Source organism: Phaethon lepturus, unplaced genomic scaffold, assembly GCF_000687285.1.
Source record: "Phaethon lepturus isolate BGI_N335 unplaced genomic scaffold, ASM68728v1 scaffold43702, whole genome shotgun sequence".
Taxonomy (NCBI): Eukaryota; Metazoa; Chordata; class Aves; order Phaethontiformes; family Phaethontidae; genus Phaethon; species Phaethon lepturus.
The window spans coordinates 14,386-15,274 of NW_010526308.1; the positions used below are offsets into that span (position 1 = coordinate 14,386).

An 889-nucleotide genomic window follows, 5' to 3' on the forward strand; every position below is an offset into this window, starting at 1 on the left:
GCTAGCATGCCTTACAGTTGCATCATCTTCTAAAATTTACTGCGAATAAGCAAGTATAAAATGTTCTGCTCTAAGAAAAAAAAAAGCTACATTGGATTGCAACAAATACTTACATGAACTAAAGAAGTTCTTGATATGAATTGTCATCTCTAATGAGCTGAGCAACTGGACAAAACTTTCCATCTTATAGTTGAAATAACTGTAAGTAGAAAAAGAGGGTAAGTCAATGTCTTTGCTGCTGTGGTGCAGTTTCCTGAGGTGGAGAAACGATAATGTGAAGCCAATACTGTAACACGACTCTTTATATATTCTTCATTCTGATGATGGCTTGTTCTGGCTTACCAGCAACTTCATTTCTTGCTTATCTATGCTGGAATTTACACTTTCAGCCTCTTTTTCTTGCTCAGGTACACAAGTGCAGCCCACAGGGATAGTGACGTAATCTTCTGTGTAGACGTAACGGCCCCCAGCACACGACGACGTGCGACGGAGGATGACTGTTGGCATGTACACAGGGGTGCTGCGGAAGTGAAAATTCTCCTCACCAAAGATGCCCATGAGGCAGCCTTTGCACAGACAGTATGCTTCAGGAATGTATTTAGGGTATCTTGTGGGATCATATGAAATTCTATGGGGAAGCAAATAATAAAGATTCATTAGTATCTCTAAAAATAGATATATTCATCTTTAAAACATTATTGTAATGTCATTTCACCGTAAACATTTATATAATATTTTTGTTTTCTTTGCCAGGAAAAATAGCTGTAGCTGTTGCTGTCTGGCTTCTTATTTGTAAAGTGTAAAGAAAAAACACGAACAACTTCTAGAACTGATCAGGTCCTACAGTGCATGCTGAAGTATGCTGGCTTTCTAAAATGTGTTCAGGGGT

At 38.5% G+C, this 889-nt stretch overlaps 1 protein-coding gene across 1 annotated transcript; it reads right to left on the reverse strand.

The window, feature by feature from the left end:
- Positions 1 to 312: 312 nt before the first annotated feature.
- On the reverse strand, positions 313 to 657 carry IL17D (interleukin 17D). The gene has a single exon (XM_010283031.1). The coding sequence runs from the start codon at positions 655 to 657 to the stop codon at positions 313 to 315; it is 345 nt and encodes a 114-aa protein (XP_010281333.1).
- Positions 658 to 889: the final 232 nt, after the last annotated feature.

What these genes read in the sequence shown, in the direction of transcription:
- IL17D (XM_010283031.1), bottom strand. Translation starts at nt 657, where the DNA reads ATGAATCTTTATTATTTGCTTCCCCATAGAATTTCATATGATCCCACA.